The sequence below is a fragment of the Etheostoma cragini genome, chromosome 11 (assembly GCF_013103735.1).
Source record: "Etheostoma cragini isolate CJK2018 chromosome 11, CSU_Ecrag_1.0, whole genome shotgun sequence".
Taxonomy (NCBI): domain Eukaryota; kingdom Metazoa; phylum Chordata; class Actinopteri; order Perciformes; family Percidae; genus Etheostoma; species Etheostoma cragini.
The window spans coordinates 16,680,084-16,698,891 of NC_048417.1; the positions used below are offsets into that span (position 1 = coordinate 16,680,084).

The following is an 18,808-nucleotide window of genomic DNA, read 5'->3' on the forward strand; positions in this document are numbered from 1 at the left end:
GATGAGTCCTCACCCGCCGAGGGAGGTAAAACAGAAGCACCTGAGCACTACACGCTGAGATGAGATGGTTAGCAGCACCGTGGAGCGGCAGCTTTGTTCACTCTGCAGTATCAGCATAAAAAATATATGGTTAGGGAACAATGGCGAAGAGCAGATAGAATAGCTGTTTTCTTACTTGATGGGGGGGGGAATCCTTGATGAATGCCCAGAGGAATACAATTATTTAAGAAGACTGAATGTGGAGGAAACTGTCACCAAAACCAATTATTTAAAAAAATATTACTTTAATAATATCATGATATTCTGTTAGATGAACCAGCATACTTTAGTCTCAGGGGTATTTATACAAATTAAGGAAAAATAAGCAATTTTCCTTCCCCCTCAATAACAGTCCATACGACGCTTTGTTGTTTGTAGGGATTACAGTGATTGTTTATTCTGTTAGTTAAAGCTGCTATAGTCTATATTATGTACATTAAACAGTGGATCAAGTGACTCAGTAAATAGTCGAAGGTGTCTCATGTATTGACAAATCCTATGAGAATCATCACCAGACTATGGAGCCCCCTTTAGCTCTGCTGAGCGTTTAATCGTCTTTCACTTCAATAGTTTGGTTTTACAGCACACAACTTAACAGTTTTGGTTCACTCTCATAGTTCCCGGCAGTGTTGTTTCCATCAGAAGCAGCTGTTTTCAGCAAAAAAAGCTCTGATAAACTCACTCTACGCTACCTGCCCAGCACCAAATGGCCGACAGACAAAGTTCTCCCTTTTTTTGTTTGTAAAGTATGACAATGGTAATGATACTTGACTCACTCGCAAGCAAATCCTGCAAGTAACAAAGAAAAGGAGCCCTAACTGTTTTCCCTAACTTGAGTCAGTGCTATTGCAAGAACTGCCCTGACAAGTTCTATGCAATCCTTGAGGTAAACATGGTTAAATGTTGGTACCTTCATGACAGGCAGACCTTTCATGTTAGCAACTGATATTTCTTTGAAGGCCACTGTTTTAAGGTCAAGAAGAAGCTTTTAATGTCAATGTCAGTCTTGATCGTCTAATAGAGTACACTATTTAAAACATAATGAATACACCATCTATCTATACTTCCAGATTTTTTTCCAGAAAAGAGTAATTTGGTATAAATTAGAAGAAAAAAAAAGAATGTCCTTAGAAAAAAAATGTCATGTCTTATTGCAAATGTGTGTGCTTGCCTGTAAAAAGATTTTACAATTTACATGCAGACCTGCTGGGACTGCACTGGAATTATTTTAAGTGAATATTGTCTTTATGTTCTATATACATGTTCTATATATATATGTGTGAGTGTGTGTGTGTGTGTGTGTTTTGGTCTTGTTCAGTAGGCCTACATTTCATCTGAGCACTCTGACTCAGACTGACCTAACAAGACGTTGTAGGTTGCAGTACATACATAATACGTAATGCACCTTTACATACAGCCTATGGTAACGAGCTTAGGAACTGCTTCCTGGTTTGTTTGTCCTTCTGGAGGACAAATAGGAACACATCCTTTTGACTGAAGTTAAATAAAAATGGATAGACACTTCTTTTATACAAATTCTGTTATCTCTGTTCCACAAAGATTTGATGGTCCTTAGAGAATTGCTTAGGAGCACTACACAGACATGACCTAAGCTCCAACTTAATTCAGCAACAGGGAGGACACTGAGAGCGCTGTCAGAGTTTAAAAAGAGGAGCAAAGAGACATCTTCCATACAGAAGGGTCTCATGAATATTGTTGACTTGTTGCTTCCTCTCTGAGATTTAAGTGCATTAAGGCTTAAGAGCTTAAGGATCAAATCTAGAAATTGGGTTAATTCAGATTAAACAAGTCTGCAGTTGGTGTATAAGGACCACCAGATATTTGACCAACCCACCAAAACCGACCCATATAAGGTATCTACACTGGGGTATTAATTGACCTTTTTATCAATGTTAGTTGCAGCAAGATGTAAATGAATAAGAACAGTGCATTTGTCAGCTTAGAGCTTTACATTCTACAAAACTGTTGATGTAAGAGCTCACATACATGCACATATAGCTGTAAATGAAGCTGGTTGTCAGAAGATCACATTATGCTGCACTCAGCACTGAAACGTTGGATCGCTACACATAAAAGAAACAGACACATTAGTGTTGCTTAGACAGTGCATATCACTGGATTGTAATATGACCATGTAATAGGTGTATTATCACACGCTGGCAGTGTGATTTATGACCGCAGAGGTTTTCATTTCCTTTTTTATCTGCATGGTATGTAGGGCTGTAATGAAGGCCAGATCATCTTTCAGTTTGAAAGTCGTCAATTATCTTGTGTGCAACATAAAGTTTGCATTGGACTGATGTGGACTTCATCTGTTCTGTTGTCATCATGTGTGGCTTTCAGCTGAAACACAACAATTTCACAAGGATGAGGGGTTGAAAAATAAAGGTTTCAGTTTTTTTCTGGCATAACACGTCGGGTGATTTAGCTCAGCGTTTTATCACAAGGAATGAATAATTTTGTTATTAGGCATTAGGTAACAAATATTGGTGTGTAACAACAGCGAGGCAGTTTTTAATGAGAGATGGTGAGAGCATTGGCAGTTACAGTTAATGGACACAGGAGGAAGGAAAATAACACTTAAATGGAGGAAAACTAATTTGATGTAGAAACATTATGGTGTGAGGATTCTCCGGACAGAGCTGGTGGACTGAAGGACTATTTAGAATGTCTGTTTATTCGTCTAGAGCAGCGGCCCCCCAACTTTGTTTGCACAACTGACCGATTTTATTTCATACAAATTTTCACAGACCAATCTTCAAAAACACAACAAAATAAAATGATACAATCAGCAAAATCTGATAAGGTAATATGAATGCAAATGTAAAATGCATGAAAAAGACAATTTAACTTAACAATGTATCATTGGGAACCCTGCACTTGTTTCTGTGCAACCAAACGGTTCCATCTAGAGGTAAAGGGAGACAGTGATAAGTGTGTTCCTTACGTCCAGTTTTTTCCTTGTTTTTGTTCTGATTGCTGTCACGGCAGAAAATTGCGGTGCTTGGTTTCCATGTGCCAAATACGTTTTGAATCCTTCATTACCTCATTTGCTAGCTTGTTGTAACACATCATGCAGAGCGGGCTTGGCCCATGAGAATCACCTGTTGCGTTAAATCCGTATTTTAAGTAGAACTCCTGGTATTGTCTGTTAGATTTAATTTTTCTTTGAAGTTGTAGGCTCTTCTTCTGTCTCCTCCACGTGCCTTTTACCCTGAACAGAAAAGCTCTGCAAAGACGTTAGATCCTCCCTGCTGGGCACAGGACAGCATGCCTTGTGAGCCGATCTCTGACAGCATGGGCATCTGCACAGAGCTGGGAAGGAAATGTAAACAAGGCTTTTAAAGGCCTTTTTAGACTGAATTCATGAGCTGAGTAGGAAATGTTTAATCGTTCCCTCCGGTGGGTTTCTGAAAAGAAAAAAAAACACTGACTATTTGCGGTTGCAGTTCTTAATGGTGAGTGACTTTGACTTGTTGGAGGGTTTTACAAACAAAATACATTGACTTTATGGCAAATTGAATAACCATTATCCAATCTTAATTCTGACTGTCTAAGAGACATTAGATGTAGACATTAGTTTTCTGCACATGCCATTTATCACACTATTTAATTTAACAGCATTTGAATCAATTCCACAATCTCTTAAATCATGTGAAATAGAAACCTGTAAAAGCCCTCTAGTATCTCAAGTGTCACTCTAAATTATCTTTTGTTTGGGAACCATCTGGAACAAAATAATCTGAACTGAAACTTTTGTTTACGAGGTTTTCTTTAGTTTTAACCACATTCACTTCTCATTGTCTTTCTCTTATCGTTCTCTCTCATTGTCTTTTCTCTGTCTTGTCTCTCACGTTCACACCTCGTACGTACCAAAAAGTGCGGAGTATGGATTGATAGCTGGCTACATAGCTTCACCTCCTGGGTACTACCAGGTGCCCAGGAGCAAGGCACCATACTCCCCCCAACCGCTCAGGGCACTGGTCCAGCACTGGCAGCCCACTCACTCTGACATCTCTGCATATGTCTTTATTTCAGGCCCATGTGTAGTGATTGCTAACTGAGTGTAAATTGTAATTTCCACATATAAATTATCATTATTCATCAGTGAATGGAGCTGGCACAGGTGTCGCCACTTAGCTTAAGATGCAGTGAAAAGTAACTAAGTGGTAAATTTAAGTACATTAAGCTGCTAATTATTCTACATGTTTACTTAATAAGACTTCAAATGCATGACTTTTAGTTGCAAGGTGTATTTTTGCTGTAGGTGTAGGTCACGTGATGACAACTTGTCATATGTGGTTTTTTATAGTCTAGATTTAATAGACCATATCTCCCAAAACCTTTGACTCACAGTATTTTGTAAATGCATCCTATATTTTAGATTGTGTTATGTTTTCTGTCTATCATTAGTGGTGGAATTGTTTCCCAGATTGTCCTTCTGGCCTTTGTCTTGTCCCACCACTTTTCTTTGCTTCCACCAAAAAGAGTTTCATTTCAAAGACAGACATGCTCTTTATTCACTCATCTCTGTCTACATGTAGCCCAGTGACCCATGTCAGGTGGACTCCAGTTGGAGCTGATTTGAAAGTGATTCAAACTGTTTTCTCTAGGATATAGAAAAATATTGTAAAAAGGTGCTAATTCTATCAAGCCATTTGCACATAGAGTTTATTATTCCTTACCACAAGGTTGCAACTGACGATTATACTAATGGTCAATTAATCTGCTGTAGATTTTTTTTTGGATTAATTGTTTGAACTATAAAGCATTAAAGAAGGAGGCCTTCACAATATCCTACAGCCCAAAGGGAAGTCATCAAATGTTTAGTTTTATCCAATTGAAAATTCAAACCAGTCCCATGACATGCTGCTTTTGTTTGCTAATATATAGGCCGTAGTGTTACCCTAATACCTCTGCGGAAGTCTCTTTCCCAAAATTCAGCCTTGGTGCAGAATTACAGATTCCAGATTGGCCCACTTGAGCTTTCATTTTCTCAAAGGCAGAGCAGGAAACGCAGGGGTCGGTTTATACCTATCGCCATTTCTAGCCACTGGAAAACCAAAGGCAGGCTGGGCGAATGCATATAAATCTTAAAAACCTCATAAAGTGAAATTTTCATGCCATGGGACCTTTAATGTAAAACCAAGAAAAGCAACCAATCTCATTTGAGACCTTTGCCTTAAAGTTAGACTTCAACGATGAATCAATTATCAACAATTACTAATTGAACAAAATGAATTGTTGCAGCACTTACAGTTCTTCACTTAGTTACAAGAACTTAGTTACCAAGAAATCTCAGCAGGCCAGCTAAGGTCCAGAGACACAAAAGCGTCAAATGGTGATCAAAAGGTGAAAGAAAAGGAAATATTGCAAGGGATAAAAACGCTGCAGGAAACAAAAGGTTAGAAAAAAAGGATTTCAAGTGTATAATTCACACAGGGTTTTTGACGACCTGATCTTTAGATCTTTAGGAACACTGCAAACTTCTTGCGAGGGATGAATACCCTCTTTCTCACCCCTCTGTCTGCCCTCTTAGAGGTTAAAATTCCTTTGACTGCTCGGCATGTATGTGTGTGTATTAGTATGCATGCGTGTTAGCAGACACGGTTTCTTACACCGTGCAGGTGGGTGTAGTAAATATTAGCTTTTCAAATGAACATGGCCACCCTCAGATATTTAAAGGCTGAAATTGAGGGACTTTTTTCTCTTGGCAGACTACTCCAAACCAACAGCAGACAGCTTGGTCACATTCAACAAACATTAAGTAACCATTGACTTCAGTCTGTATCTTCTACTGCGGCTTATTTTGGACTAAAAGGAGGAGCTTAAAAAGAGCGCTGGGTTCACCTTAAATGCAAACAAACAGATATTGGCAGCAGCCTGCTGCTTCATACAATATTACTGGATTATTCCTGGATTAAAAAGCAACAACATATAACCTAAGGACATACTGTTCATGTCTTTAGCTAGACATAAACACTGCAAACAGACAATAGTATATGTTGCAGGGTGGCTTGTATCGTGGGCCTCTCTACCCTGGAGACTGACAGAAAGCAGTGATCTTATGGTCAGCCAGCAGCCACAGGCATGCTGAAAATGAGACCTTGAAGAAGAACTGTCGGGAGTCACTTTTTCCGAGAGATGTCCATTCAGGGAGCTATGCATATTTCAGGATGACAGACAAGCAAGTGGCCTATAAACTATATAGCAATGTACAAGCTACAGAGAAACGTAAAAGAAAAAGAAGTCCTACTGATTCTAACGATGTCCTGCTGCTAACATAGTGGGACAATATTTATAAAGAAAGCCCACAGCAATAACTGTACTCCAGGAGTTTGCCTCACCTGACAGCGAATCTGCTTATGTGCTTATTAACATTTAAAGAGCACAGAGGATGGCATCACTGTGCTGCAGTTCAGCGTCATCTAGTCTAACATTACATCAGGGTTACAGTTGGCAAATCAATTAGCATCTAGAACTGCAAGCAGTTATGACCGGGGTCCAAGCCTCAGAGAGGAGCAACAAGTCAACAATATTCATGAGACCCTTCTGTATGGAAGATGTCTCTTTGCTCCTCTTTTTAAACTCTGACAGCGCTCTCAGTGTCCCAACGCCAGTCGACATCGGCGAACCAGGGAGCTCACGAAAGCAAAACCCGAGGCGTAACGGGGGGGGGGGGGGGGGGGGGGGGGGGGGGGGGGGGGGGGGGGGTAGGCAAACATCAGGAAATATTGAGAGGTGTGAGCCACAAGGTCGGCGGTACAGCGCCGTTGCAAATATCCCAGTGCCCTAAAAGGTTTTTGACAACCTCTGGTCAGTCTGATTTTATTTTCTATAAAAGCTGGTAAAACATCAACCCTTAGTCAATCTATCAACATCATTTCTTTTCAGGAAAAACTGGGCCATTGGAATATTTGTACTGCACTGAAGGTCACTTGAATGTTAAAAAGGTTCTAGGTCTAAATCAATAAATAAAATGGAACATGAATCTCACGAATATATATAGACATCACACACACAGCAATGCCACACAAGCATTTGTGTTGTCTACACCAGTTGTATATATTTGGAGTCATCCACTGCAATAATAAACATATTGAACATTATAACTCATATAAAGGACAACGTATTTACACAATGACCCTCTAGGCTTCTAGGCTGGATACAAAACCTTCTATAAGGGACAGGAAGACAACAAAGTCATCAGCAGAATGAGGCTAATGTTAGTTTTTAGCTCCAAAAGACATTATGTCTCTACTAGCATATTATTAAGTTACAAAGGTATGAATCAGAAGTGCCGTTTGGCATCATATACGACACACTCGACCTCAGAAGAGATAAAATGGCCCAAAATGGTCTACGTTGATTATAGCGCCCCCTAATGGCCTATCTTTACCAAATTTTGTACAGAGCCTGCGAGCAGCATGCCAAACAGTCGTCACAGGTTTGGTGTTGATAGCCATTACTCTGGCAGAGAAATTGCAATTGCAGATTTCCCATTTAAATGCATTGAGTTTCTTGACAAAACAAATAAATGTTGACTATAGCGCCCCCTAATGGCCAATCTTCGCCAAATTAGGTACAGAGCATCGTGGAGAGATGTCAAACACTGCTCTCAAGTCTTTTGCTGATGACATTTAATTTGGCCGAGAGATGTGTTTGGTAGCTTGCTGCAGAAAATTTGTTTGGTTGTCAAATGCGCACACGTTGATATAGCAAAATTCTGCATATAACCTTTCGCGGCCACTTTGGGATCCTACGTACCAGGTTTTGTACAGCTCTGTTGCACGGCCTAGGACTAATTCGAAAAAGTTGGTTTTGCCCTTGGCGCGATATTGTGAAAAGAACTTTGACCTGAAAGGTTCGTTGCCTATATCACGTGACTCTGCTTGATTCACTGAATACGGGGATTTCATGTGTGATGTGTATTGTGGGAGTTCCTGTTAATTTCAAATAATTCACTTTGGTGTAAGTGGTTAATCCACAAGTGGGTCCCATAGGCCACGCCTTGTTCAACCAATCAGTACCCCACTGTAAATGTAAATGTGCTGTATTTATATAGCACTTTTCCAGTCTTAACAACTGCTCAAAGCGCTTTTACATCTAGAGGAAACATTCACCATTCACACACATTCATACACTGTGGCCGGGGCTGCCATACAAGGTGCCACCTGCTCATCAGATAAACATTCACACACATTCACACTCCGATGCGCAGCAGGGGCGGGGATCAAACCACCAACCTTCCGATTGGCAGGCAACCGCTCTACCACTGAGCCACAGCCGCCCCTATGTACGGGGTGCTTCACGAGTGGCCCTAGAAGGTACCCATCAAATTTTGTAAAAATCGGACGAGTCGTTCATGAGATTTAAACTTTTTGGATTTGTAGCGCGTAGCTTTACCACCGCGGTTCCCAGCCTCCTCGGGCTTGGACCCTTAATAACACAATAGTGAGCTGGGCCCTCAGAGTCTACAAGGCTATTCAAGCAGACAACGCTAAATAAAAGGAGCTTTTATTTTCCATATTGGGAAGATCTGGGATGCCAGTGTTTGGAGCTGTTTTGGAGTTTACAATGGGTCTAAGAAGCTTTTCAGCCACTGCCCGCTTTTGGTTTACTACGTTGAAAAAGGTGATGTGTTTTTAGTGGTAAAGGGTGATTTTTATCGGTTTACCCTTGTTTGGATAGCAGTTGCCAAGAGAGATCTTTCATCCAGCCACTCTCTTTAAACCACCATAAGTGACAGAAAGCTTGCAGGCCACCGTGTGGTAGGACACGCTGGCAATTCCGTTATTGTTTTCTGTTTTCTATGCTTTTGTGTCTGTTTCTGTGGTAGGAGACACATGGTAGAGGAACTCAAGTAATTTTTTTTCTGTTGTTTCATTTATGAAAGGGAATTGTCATAGCTGCTGTGTATGTGTACGCAAGTTAGAAAATGTTTACATTTTACATTGTTTGTGATTGCTTACCTTATTATTAATAATAGCAGTCTATTCAGTTACTCCTCAATATTTTAACAAAAGTGCTTAAAGTTCAGATGGTTAGATGAGGAGAGAAGCAAAGAGGGCTGTCGTAAACCCTTCTGTTGCTGTGTCCTCAGCGCAATCAGAAAGAGTCATTCATTCATGTCCAGCTGCCGGCTCGTTCCTCTCGTCTTCTCCTCGCTGTTGACAGGAAATTCTGACCTTTTTGCAGGGAGATGTTTTTGGAGAGAAAGATGCAAAACCTAGATGTGTGTGGGTTATATGCTTGCATCTTTGTATTTATATGTCCCGTAGAGAATCCTTATTACCTTACTTCCTCCCCTTTATTTCTTTACCTCTTCGTTCCCCACTCTCGGTAATGGCTCCTAATTGTCCTTAAATGATTTTTTTGGGGATGCGGTTGCTCAGCGGTGTAGCATTTTCTCCGCCAGCCTCTCTGCTTTTTAAATCAGCAGCTCTCATGCGGAGCTGGACTCTCTAACGTTAATGCAGTTGTTAACAGCCTGTGGTCACCGGGCGGTTTCTGTGGCTGTGCTGTTTGAGCAGACACGCTGAATGGAGGTTGGAAGGCTGTGTAAAAGCTCTGATCCCAAAACGACTGGGGCTGAGAGGGATGCTGTCCAATTTGAATGTCAATCTTTCTGTCTTCTGTGACTGACAGGTTTTGATAAAGAACTAAAAGATTTAGTCCAACCAAGATCATTCACATCAGACTCAGAGTTTGATCATTTTTGTTGACAAGTCACAGAAGAATTTGGATAAAAATGGAAATGAATGTGACTTTAAAACAAAAGTGATACATTTCCATGAAATAAATGAAAATCAGGTTTGTTTGTTGGTATATGTATTTTTTATCGTCGCCAGGTAGGAGTTATGTGTGTGTATCTGTCTGTCCATAGCTGATCTCGCATACTATTGGAACCGCCAGTCTGAATGTTTTTGCTCAAGGACCTTTTGTGGTTGCAGTGATTCACAATTTTTGAAAACCTATTTTATTGACTGCTCTGTTTTTTACCGTCATTGACTGCTGACTCCTCACTCTTCTAAACGGGCCAGTAGGGGCTTCAGGTGATCAACTACTGCTTCATTCAAAAGGTCTGTTACAAGCCACATTTTGGCCATTATTGTAGGGGGGGGGCTAGGTTTACACCTATCGCCATTTTGAGCCACCGGGGGACCATAGGTAGGCTCGGGGAATGCATATTAATGTTAAAATAACTCATAAAGGGAAATTTTCATGCCATGGGCCCTTTAAATTGCGAATTGTCGTTTGTTTCAAGTAACCTTTTGATTTTGTAATTTGGTTTTGATTTACCAAATTACGTTTCATTTATTCTTGTTGTCAGATTACAACCATTTTCATTAAAACATGTTCTTCATGTGTTTTTTGCCACGTTTTTGGTGTCATATCCACGTCTCGTAGTAAGAGTAGTGAGAATAGCATTTAGAGTCAGTAGCTGCTGTCTAATAAATATCTTCACCACACCTACACACCTAGATTTCCTTCTGGAGCTGTACGACTTTCATTTATGATACTGTCTAATGAATTGTGTGCATTTAGAAAGTTATTATGACACTCAGTGTTACGATGCGGTTTGTCCGCACCCTTATGAACTTAAGCCTGCCTGAGGGTAGGGTGTCAAAAAGGTTATGGCCAGGGTGTGTAGGGTGCGCTCTGAAGCTAACTAATCTTCTCTGCACCCTACTGGAGTAAATGTCCTCAAGGCTTGGGAGAGGGGCACCAATGATTCTTCGGGCTGTTTTACTTCCTCGCTGCAGGTGTTTTCTCTCCTCAGTGGTGCAGTTTGAGAACCACACCGTGTAGCTGTATGCCAGCCCACTCTCTGTTGTGCACCTGTAAAAAATTGTGAGGAGTTCCTGCAGAAGCCTGGTGCATGTTTGGGTTTGTGGGAAAAAGAGTCTCTGCTGAGCCTTCCTTTTCCCTTATCTCCTTAGTGTCCACTCCTCAGGTCAGATCCTCCACTAGCACACCGAGGTATCTGAAGCTTGGGACCCGTTCCACCTCCTCTCCATGTATCACAAGGCTGTTGTGGCTTTTGTTTTTATGTTTCCTAAAGTCAATTATGATTTCTTTTGTTTTATTTGTGTTGAGGATTAAGTTGTTGTTCACACACAATACAGTTTTGACTGCATTTCTGCCCTCATCACAAAACGTCTCTGCTAAACAGCTGTTGGATGTGTCTATTGTATACATGAGTGAAGTTTGGCTTTCCTGATGATTGCAACTCTCAAATGTGTGAGTGTGTGGTTCAGGTCTGTTAAATCCACTCCATCTGTGTCTCTCATCTCTGCAGGAGTCGGAAGATCCAGATCCGGAACATTCCCCCTCATCTACAGTGGGAGGTCAGTTGTTTTTTTGTGTGTGTACATGTGTGTGTGTGTGTGTGTGTGTGTGTGTGTGTGTGTGTGTACATGTGTGTGTTTGTGTGTGTGTGTGTGTGTGTGTGTGTGTGTGTGTGTGTGTGTGTGTGTGTGTGTGTGTGTGTGTGTGTGTGTGTGTGTGTGATGCCCAGTTGAAGCACCAGGTAGCACATAAACAAGCAATGGTCTTCCAACCATAAATCACCAGCTTTTATGTTGTATTTCTGTATTTTGTGTGCTTATCTTTATGTCAGTGTTTGTTATTGTGGGGATGACACTGTGTATGTGTGTTAACATCTCTAACCTTACTGGGGTTCAAGTTGTTTTTTATAGTGTGAGTGTCTCTGTGTATACATGCGGTGATAAATAAAAGGAGGAGTAAACTACCTAATTTGTAATTTTTTATATAATGTTTGTGGTCTTTATTATAGATCAATATTTGGGATCTAACAGAATGAAACAATACAACATTGCAACATTATATTACTAATGTAAACAACATTTTAACAGTCATGAAAACATGAATAATAAAGTTTTTTGTATAGTCCATGTCCAAGCTCTTTGTAACAGCAATCAATTTTCTAAAAGATTCACTAAAACAGCTAGTGATATCTAGTGTGTGTGTGTGTGTGTGCGGTGTGTGTGTATGTTTGTGTGGATATCCATGTGTGTTTTTGCATCAGTGTCCGTAGTTGTCTCTAATCCACGCTCTCACTTCTCCCTCAGGTTTTGGACGGCCTTCTAGCTCAGTATGGTACTGTAGAAAACGTGGAACAAGGTACAGAGTTCTTCCTCTCTGTGTTTTCTGCACATCTCATCATCATCATCATCATCATCTGGTTCCAACTGTTTAATGCACATGTCTATTTAGCAACACACAAACACACAGACCTCCCAGTGAGTCAAGTCTCCCTGTGTGACTAAACTTCCCCGTTACCATCATCCCACACACCCATTATGTAAACATAACTCATCTTTGCATATAAATCAGCCTTTATCATCTCGTCTGTCTGTGTGCATGTGTATCTTACACAAAGGTTTGACCCAGAGAGAGCAGCGTTTGAATTACATGCAGCTTCTATAATAAGCACTGTGTATTGCCACTGGTTGCTTCAGACTCAGCGTATGGATTGAAGTGGGCAGACATGGCAGACGTTCAGTAGTAATGTGTCCATATGTGTGTGTGTGTGTGTGTATGTGTGTGTGTGTGGTTGGTTGTGTGTGTGTGTGTGTGTGTGTGTTTATGCCTGTATGCTTGTGCGTCTGTTATGGGGAGGTGCATCATGGTAATGGGGGAGGACACTGTAGGCGCCTGTGGTAAGGCTTTTGTACAGTCTGATGGAATGTGTGTGTGTGTGTGAATAAAGACTGCATAAGAATGGTAGACGTTTTGCACACACACACACACACAATCTTACACGGTGTCTCTCTGTACGTCAAAGCAGCCAAGAACAACTATCACCCACTGTAGTCATGACAAGTGCTAAAAGACAAACCAGCAGAGAAATTACTCCACTCAGTTTCACAGATGCTGCCGTAACACAACCCACTTCATCTGTACGATAGCAGCAAGCACTTCCTCCTCTTCCTTCTTCTTTAGTCCGGTTCTCCGAGCGTCAGAGTTGCTTGGTAGAAGGATGTGATCAAAGCCTCCAGAGAGCCAGTTTGCTTGTCGCTCTCTGTGTCTCTGTCCAACTTCCTGTCTGCCTGTCACTTTTTCTCTGCCCGTGTTTGTGCGCTCTGGTCACGGGGTACGGTTTTGGAGGAGTCCCATGCTCTTGTGTGGCACAGTGAAGGCTGCCCGTGGCGGAGCAGGACAGGGCAAGCGTGGCAGGGGAGAGCTGGCTGTGAGGGCTGGGGCCGGGCCTCGTGCCAGGCTCTGCCCACTCACCCTCTCTAAGCCAGCTGGGCACTCTCACTGTTTTTTAACCCTTCCAAACCTGCTGTCCGCAGCGCACTCACAGGTTTGAAAGTTTTAGTTTTTACTTACAGAGAGACTTTATCTGATGCCTGTTTTATTATTTTTAAACACTCTATTACACTCTGTTTCACTATTTCTGTGGTACTGGCACACTCACATGCCTATTTTCTACAATATAAAAACAAATCTGCGGTGGATGTTTTGTCAGCACGCTTTAGAATCAGTTCTCACAATCAAAGAGAAAGTGGCTTCTTTGTTGACTCATAATTTTGAAAATTGTGCGGTTACACAAACAGATACTTCATTGACAAATTGAAGAAATGGTCTCTTCTGACAGAGGTCCATCAATAAGACACATCTATCTAGTAAGTATAATTTACTGTTTGTGAACACATAGACTTCAAATGTGTCCCCTTGTCCCCGGCTCAACAAGACCGTGTGAGAGAGCAGCGGTGATCAAGTGAACAAGAGAGTGAATGAAGAAAGGGAGTGCAGAACAAAGCAGTGAATCAGGGGAATAAAGCACCAGTTTCTGATTGTTTCATTGCAGTTTGTCTCTAAAGCACAAATAAACACACCCACACCTCTGCAGGAAGGTGCGGCATTGCTGGATTTTGAATGTAGAGATTAATCCTCTCTGTGTGTGCGTCGGTTAAAGTTGTGCATTGTTATAAGAAGGCGTGTTTTTGTTATGTCCTTTACTTTAGGATGACTAGCAATTAGTCATTACCAATTAATCTGGCGATTATTTTCTTTAATATTTGTCTTATATGTTTGCTCTATAATGTCATTCTGTTGCTCATTTTGTCTGAACAGTCTAAAACCTAAAGATAAACCTAAACCTAAAGATATTGTCATTTTTGCTTGAAAAATAATTGAAATCAGTAATTGATTATCAAAATAATTGCAAATTAATTTTTCAGCAATCAATAAAAAAATGGGCTCATTTTGAGATGTTTTGTCATTGCTGCACAATGGTGTGTTCCAAACTATAGTGGTGTAAGGGTCCGTACGGATAAACGCTCACGGTTCGGAATGCTTGTGAACCGTGGATTAATTGCAAAGTTCAACCATAAGAATAGTTCAAAATACATTTTACTGTTGCTGTTACTTAAAGTAGGCTGATAAATGTCTCTGGAGGGTTGCTGTGAAAAGATACAGGCAACGTGATTTTCTGTTCACGTAAACGGCACATGGTGCTAATGTATGATACAAACTATCACTTGGTCACTGCTGTTGTCGGAAAAACCAAACAGACGGGACTAAATGGTGCATTTATTTAAAACTGTTAAACCTTGTGGTGCAGTCAAAGTTATTGTAACAAACATTTTCCTCATCTGTTTTTTGTCGTTTGACAGCAATTTGCTGGTGAAATAAGTTATTATTGTTTTTAGTTATTGTTATTACCACTTCAATAAATCCTTTTGGTTTCCCTTTTTTTGTGCTGATCCGAAAATTGATCCAATCCATGACTTGAATCTGACTCGATCTGATCTGAACTGTGAGTTTTTTGATCCATTGCACCCCTAGTCCCAGCGGGATTCAAACCGCTAACTGTGGGAGAGTTAGCTCTGACCTGAGAAGCATGGCATGACCAAAAATGTTCCCAAGGTGTGTCCCTGTTGTTTGCTTTATCACAGATTACTTGCTTTGTTTAGGCTGTCATGTCAAACTTTAAGCCGTTATTGTGCAAGTGGCAGAGAGGCTATTGTGTTTAGCAGCTTCTGTCTGTGGAGGCAGCAGCGGGTTCTGGAGGGAAGCCAGTGTGGTGATGGCTGTAATAGATTCACACAGACAAGTGGCTCTTTGGGTCACCACGGGAACCTGGACGCGTGTCTGACTCTTCTACAGCAACAACAAAGACATGTTGCATGCGCATGTTTAAATGTGTCCCAAACCTATCTTATGTTTTTTGCTTTTTTTCTCCCTCTGTCTCGTTTCATAGTGAACACTGATACAGAAACAGCAGTGGTGAATGTTACGTACGCAACCAAGGAGGAAGCTAAAGAGTAAGCAGCACAAATAATGACTCTGATTCAGCCGTGTACTAAGAGTAAGGCTTGTGATATATTGTTTTTTTTGTATGCACAGACATGCAGCAGCAACACGAGCAGCATTGTTCACCTACTTGTCTGTGGACTTTGTGTGTACCTTGAGGATTAAAAAGTACATCCACAAAGGGTCAGAGCAGGGCTAAATCAATACTCAAACTGGAATATCCTCTTTGTGAACTTCAGATTTTACACGTCTTTAAATGAACACGGTGACACCCGAGAAAGTTTACACATAGTTTATGTTAAGATGACGCAGAAAAAAGAAGCAGCGGCAAAAACACATTATGTACTTTATTCTCTTCATGGCAGCCCTCTGGCCACACTAAGACAACAGTTTTCTGACGCATAAACTGAGCTTTTTGAAAACGTTGCCAAATGTGGATAAATCTTAAAAAGGGTTAGAACAACTAAATTGTAGGTATGGCTGTATTAAAACACAGTATCGGACAGAGAGCGAAGATGAAGAGATAAAGCTGTTTTCCTATTGTGAAGACGTTGTGGATGTACATTTTTCAATAACTTTGTTGTTGTCCATTGTTGTTGTCATTTGTTCAGTGTGCTGCTGATGTTACTTCCCTTACATTTGTAATGCTGTACTGTCCTGATTGTTCATGTGCATGTACAGACGCAAAGCGTTAATTTATTACATAGACAACCTATGCTTGGAAGGAGGTAGCATCATGTACAAACGTAGTTTTAAAGCAATTAGTGTATCTTAAGACGTTAGCCAATCTGTTTTTTTAGCGTTTAAATCTTAGTGAATAACTTTTGCAAACTCTCACTCAAGATATACCACAGAACCTCTATACTGAGATATTGTTAATTCCTTATATTGACAACTACAATTGATTTTATTGACAATTAGACGTATAATGTCATTGTAATTGTCTTACACCTCCTGTTCCACCCACTTCCAGAGCCATTGAGAAGTTAACAGGACACCAGTTCGAGGACTATTCTTTAAAGGTGTCATATATTGTGGATATGGATGCTGCTCCACCCGACCAGGCTCCTCGCACGCGGCGCGGGGGTCGGTCGTCCCGGGACCAGGGCGCCTCTCAGCCCGGGCCCTCAGGAGACTTTGGCACTCTACGCACTAGACAACACGACTTCCCCCTGCGTATGCTCGTGCCTACTCAATTTGTGGGAGCCATTATTGGCAAGGAGGGCCTCACCATCAAGAATGTCACTAAACAAACACAGTCCAAGTAAGCCTACTCTGATGATCTTGCCTGGTTTCTGCTGTTTTTCTTCACTTTCCTGTTTTATAAACTTCTCAGCCAGCGCTGCTCTGTTTTGTTGAAGCTTGAATTAATTAAGTATCCAGGCTTGGATTTGAAGACCAGTTGTCTGAGATATGATGCAAGATAGCACAAAACATAATACTATTCTGAAATAGTTTCTCTGCTTTTCAATACATTGAATTGTTATCTTTGTTTTTTTGATTTTAGTACCTTTATTTTTTCCCTGCATGCTTTTGATCTGTAATGTACAATTAGGACAGATGTATTATTACTTTGTTCTCTTGCCTCTGATTCTGTCCTTCTTTATGTTGTGTTCATCTCTCTGTCTTTCTGTATCTCCCTCTTTCAGGGTGGACATTCATCGTAAGGAAAATGCCGGTGCAGCAGAAAAGCCCATCACCATCCACTCAACTCCTGACGGCTGCTCCTCCGCCTGTCATATGATCCTGGACATCATGCAGAAGGAGGCCAACGAGACCAAGACGTGAGTCTGCCCTCGGACATACACAAACATGCATAAACACACTCCGATGTTGCTTATTTAGGGCATGCATACACTCCCACAGGAAGATTAGCCATAATGTCTGCAGGGCTGTAATCTTATCCTTTAACCTGCCTGCACACCTTTTAATCTCACTGTGCATTCTCTCGCTTGGACCACTAACACAGTAAACACAGTGCACACAACACACTCACATAGGCTAACATGTGATCACAGCTTAGCATTTAAGAAACGAGGCCACCTTGTCTAATTGGGCTTGACACTTTTAACAAGACACTCCGCCTTTTAAACTCTTTGAGCTTCTGCTGGATCTGAGCATTGACACCCAGCTTGTGTTTGTCTTTAGTAGTTTTTTAATTGTTTTGTTTGACATTAATCCCGGTGATGTGTGCACACAGTCAGTGTTGTTGGTAAAATAAGGGATAGATCCTACATGCCTAGATTCAGAAAGAAAAACAATTGAACATGTTTCCACACACTTGCAGCATATATCCAAGAAAACATCACGCTTAAAGTAGTTTTGTCAAGGTTGTTTATTTTGTAGGTTGTTTCTCGTGGCTAGTGTTTTGTATTGGCGTGGTCTCCCAACAAAACCCAAGAATATTTCAGGCTGTTGAATCGGGTGATTCAGGCTTGTGGGAATGCATGTGAAAGTAGCATAAATATTTTTTTTACCTCTTTCTGTGATAACATCACACTTTGCTGCCAATCTCCTAACATCCAGAAGTTAGGTCTTAAATCTTTGTGATAATCACATCATACCCAGGTTTCACACCATTATAGAAACAGTTTGACATTTCTGGAAAAATTACTTTATAAAGAGGGGAAGTGTGCATGTATATCTCATTGGTTTAATCTGTACAAAAACTGAAGTGTAATTCACTGTGTTATGCTTTAATTGGTGAGCTTTACATGTGTTAGGTGTATTTTGTTACCTTTGGAGAGCTAGACCGTTTCTCCCTGTTTCTAGTCTTTGTGCTACGCTAAGCTAATCAGCTGCTAGTTGTGGCCTCATAGTCACTGTAAAGAGTGGTACCTATCTTCTCTCGACAAGAAAGAGAATAAGCATATTTTCAAAAAATTTTAACTATTCACTAACATTTGTATATAAGGAAAATGGGTAAAAATTAGTTAGTGGGTTATAGCTTTAAATGCCACCAAATTTTTTATTAAAATTAAAAAAAAAAAATTGCAGCAACAAACCACTAGACTCAGCTCAAAAAAGAAGGATGCAACTCCATTTTGATGTCATCCAGCTTTTGTTCCTTGCTCTTGTCGCTTTATTCAAAAGCATTTTTCCAAATGAATGTGACAACAATAAATAAGTCTGCTTGCTTTATCCGCCCATCCCTCTGTCAGTTCAGTTAACCTCTTCTCAAAGTCAAAATAACCTCCACCCTTCCTTGCCTGGGTGCCACACCTGCAGAAATTAACGTGTCACCTCGGCCACCCCACACCCTGTAATTTCACCCAGTGAAACCTGAACCACTAAACTTGGCATCTTAACACACAACATCTCGCCTTACTTGCCCCACAGCTCACCCCAAACTAATTCAACCTTACAGCAAAGATCAACTTTTACAGACCCCCACACACACACACACACACACACACACACACACACACACACACACACACACACACACACACACACACAC

At 40.9% G+C, this 18,808-nt stretch overlaps 1 protein-coding gene and 1 long non-coding RNA gene across 4 annotated transcripts in view; both read left to right on the top strand.

Moving 5' to 3' along the window:
• Window positions 1-18,808, top strand: part of igf2bp2a (insulin-like growth factor 2 mRNA binding protein 2a) — a 47,408-nt gene that overhangs the window by 16,567 nt on the left and 12,033 nt on the right. For all 3 annotated transcript variants that reach the window (XM_034886559.1, XM_034886560.1, XM_034886561.1), the window contains 5 exons: window positions 11,363-11,411; window positions 12,156-12,207; window positions 15,296-15,359; window positions 16,322-16,612; window positions 16,998-17,132. In XM_034886559.1, coding sequence (XP_034742450.1) covers window positions 11,363-11,411; window positions 12,156-12,207; window positions 15,296-15,359; window positions 16,322-16,612; window positions 16,998-17,132 — 591 coding nt within the window. The remainder of the gene's footprint in view (window positions 1-11,362; window positions 11,412-12,155; window positions 12,208-15,295; window positions 15,360-16,321; window positions 16,613-16,997; window positions 17,133-18,808) is intronic.
• LOC117953502 lies at window positions 5,042-10,303 on the top strand. Its single transcript, XR_004658620.1, has 2 exons — window positions 5,042-5,086; window positions 10,190-10,303. It is a non-coding gene; the product is annotated as an uncharacterized LOC117953502 (long non-coding RNA).